At 41.4% G+C, this 2,865-nt stretch overlaps 1 protein-coding gene across 1 annotated transcript; it reads left to right on the top strand.

Annotated features, from left to right (window-relative positions):
* Window positions 1-368: 368 nt before the first annotated feature.
* On the top strand, window positions 369-1,892 carry LOC133299008 (uncharacterized). Its single transcript, XM_061498398.1, has 2 exons — window positions 369-606; window positions 772-1,892. Exons 1-2 carry the CDS (start codon window positions 369-371, stop codon window positions 1,890-1,892), a joined length of 1,359 nt encoding a protein of 452 aa, XP_061354382.1.
* The last annotated feature ends 973 nt before the right edge of the window (window positions 1,893-2,865 follow it).

Here is a 2,865-nt window from a genome sequence, read left to right as displayed (position 1 = left end):
TTCTCTTACTGCAATATTTTCTCAAATATTTTCCCAATCCTTAATCTTTTGTTCTTGCATTCCGAAAACACTTTTGGATCATTTACATTTTTACTTTAATTATTTTAGTTTGTTTCATGAACTACAATCATTCTCAACCTATTTTGATTAATCCAACAAGAGAGGAATAGTTATAACAACTTAGGTGCCTCAATCCTCGTGGAGACGATACTCTACTCACTCTTTATTACTTGGTACGATCGGTGCACTTGCCGATTTTACGCATCAAGTTTTTGGCGTCGTTGCCGGGGATTGACTACGCCAAGTTATTTATAACTTTTGATTTTCTTGCTTGGATCTTTGTGTTACTAATCTGTTTGCTTGAGTTTATGTGTGGTACAGTTGATCCTGCAACTTTGATTTACGATCCAGAGATAGAAAGGACTGCAAAGAGGATAAGACAACATACCAAGCAGAGGAGGCAAGCAGAGGCTTCTACTTCACATTCTGAAGCAGAAAATTCTACTTCACACTTTGAAGTAGAAACAGAGATGGCAGAAGAAAATCCACCAGCAGCTGAGCTGATGGAATCAGTTTTGGCTCCTCAATTCACAAGGCCAAACTCGAGTATTGTCAAACCACCGATTGCTGCTAATAATTATGACATCCAGCCAGCACTCATCACCTTGGTGGAGAAAACTCAGTTTGGTGGAGAGGACTATGAAGATCCTCACGACTTCATAGACAGATTTTTAAGGATCTGTGATACAACTAAACACAACGGAGTGTCAGACGATGCGATCAGACTCCGATTGTTCCCGTTTGCATTGACCGGGAGAGCTCTCAAATGGTTGGATCGACAAGCTCCCAACAGCATCAGAACATGGGAGGATTTGGCGGCTAAATTTTTTGCTGAACACTTTTCCATGGAAAAGTACAATAAGTTGGTGAATGAAATCACCAATTTTACCCAACAACCAGGAGAGACTTTATGTGCAGCCTGGACTCGATACCAGGAGCTGATCAGAAAGTGTCCACAATATGACTTGCCAGATACAAAGAAGGTCAGAGTCTTCTATAATGGGATGACGCCAGAATGCAGAATGATTGTCAATGGTGCAGCTGGTGGCACCATAGGAAAGAAGACAGCAGATGAGACCTTAGAGCTGCTGGATTTAATGGCAAGGAATGAGAATGCGTCTATGGCAGCAGCATTCCCATCTGTTCAGCCCAAGAAAGGAATTTTACAATTGGGGAATAATGATGCATCACTGGCTGAGCAAAAAGTGATTTCACAGCAATTGGCCAGTTTGAATGCCAAGCTGGACATGATGCAGCTCTCAACATCTAAGGTTGATATATTTAACTGTGAGTATTGCAAGGAGCCGCATGACACTAATGAGTGCCCTACACTCAATAAAGCTGAACCATTCCAGGTCAATGGAATTTGGTATGATCCACAGCCTCCACAGAATACTCAATGTTACCAAAGGAATCAGAATGGCGACCAAGGAAATAACTTTCAAAGGAGGAACCAAGGGAGTGGTTTGGATTATAAATCCAACAACTATCTACAACCTCCTCCTCTGCCACAAAAAGAGCCATCTGAGTTGGAGAAAGCAATGATACAACTGTCAAAGACCACTAATGATCACATTAATGAGACAAGAGCTTACCACAAGAACCAGGATGCTTCCATCCGGAACTTGGAGAGTCAGATAAGCCAGTTGTCTAGGCAGTTGGCTGAAAGAACTCAAGGGCAGTTTCCTGGAGATACTATTGTGAATCCTAAGGAAGACTGCAAATCTATTGTAACCAGGAGTGGAATTGTGATCACTCCTCAAGACAAGCAAAAAGGGGTTCAGAAAGCGAAGGTTGATGAACCAGTGATCGAGCCAGAGCAAGAAAAATAGGTAGAAACGCCTGCAACTGAGAAAGAAGAACCTGCAAGGCAAGACAAAGGAGACGCAAAAGAGAAAGCTGTTGAAGCTCCAAAGAAACCGATGGATTTTTCTCGTTTTGAGAAACCTCCTTATCCTATGAAGTTCAAGCAGCAAGCACAGAAGCAACAGTATGCCAGGTTTTTAGATATGTTTAAAAAGTTGCATATTAATATTCCTTTTGCTGAAGCTTTAGCTAATATGCCTAACTATGCTAAATTTTTGAAAGATTTATTGTCTAGAAAGCATAAGTTGCAGGATTGTGAGACAGTAGCACTTACTGAGGAGTGCAGTGCCATTATTCAGAAGAAGTTCCCACCAAAGCTTCGAGATCCGGGAAGTTTCAACATCCCAATTGCGATAGGCAATACCAATGTTGGCCGGGCACTTTGTGATCTTGGAGCAAGCATCAACTTGATGCCATTGTCAATATGCAAGTCATTGGGAATTTCTGAGTTGAAGCCAACCATGGTATCTTTACAGCTTGCTGACCGTTCTTTGAGGAGACCTAGTGGAATCATAGAAGATGTTCTTGTTAAAGTTGACAAGTTCATCTTCCCTGCTGATTTCATCGTGTTAGACATGGAGGAGGAGAGTGAAATACCCCTTCTGTTGGGTAGACCGTTCTTGGCCACAGCTCGAGCTATGATTGATGTAGAACAAGGAAAGCTCGAGTTGAGGATGAATGATGAGAAAATCACTATCAATGTCTTCGATGCTATGAAGAATTCATCTGATCACAGTGATTGTTTCAGACTTGATGTGTCTGAAGAGGTGATTATGGAAGAGAAAAGTGATTATCAAGAGCTTGAAGAAGAGTTGAAGGCTCAAGATGAAGCTACTCCACAAGAAGAGCTAGAAGTTGTTTTTGAGGTGCTAGAAAAGAAAGAAAATGATCTAGTTACAGTAGCACCAAAAACAGATTTGAAAGAGTTTTCTGAAACGC

Source organism: Gastrolobium bilobum, unplaced genomic scaffold, assembly GCF_033153095.1.
Source record: "Gastrolobium bilobum isolate Gb01-03AN ecotype WA unplaced genomic scaffold, APGP_CSIRO_Gbil_v1 utg3919, whole genome shotgun sequence".
Taxonomy (NCBI): Eukaryota; Viridiplantae; Streptophyta; class Magnoliopsida; order Fabales; family Fabaceae; genus Gastrolobium; species Gastrolobium bilobum.
This window is presented reverse-complemented; position numbering and strand designations above follow the sequence as displayed.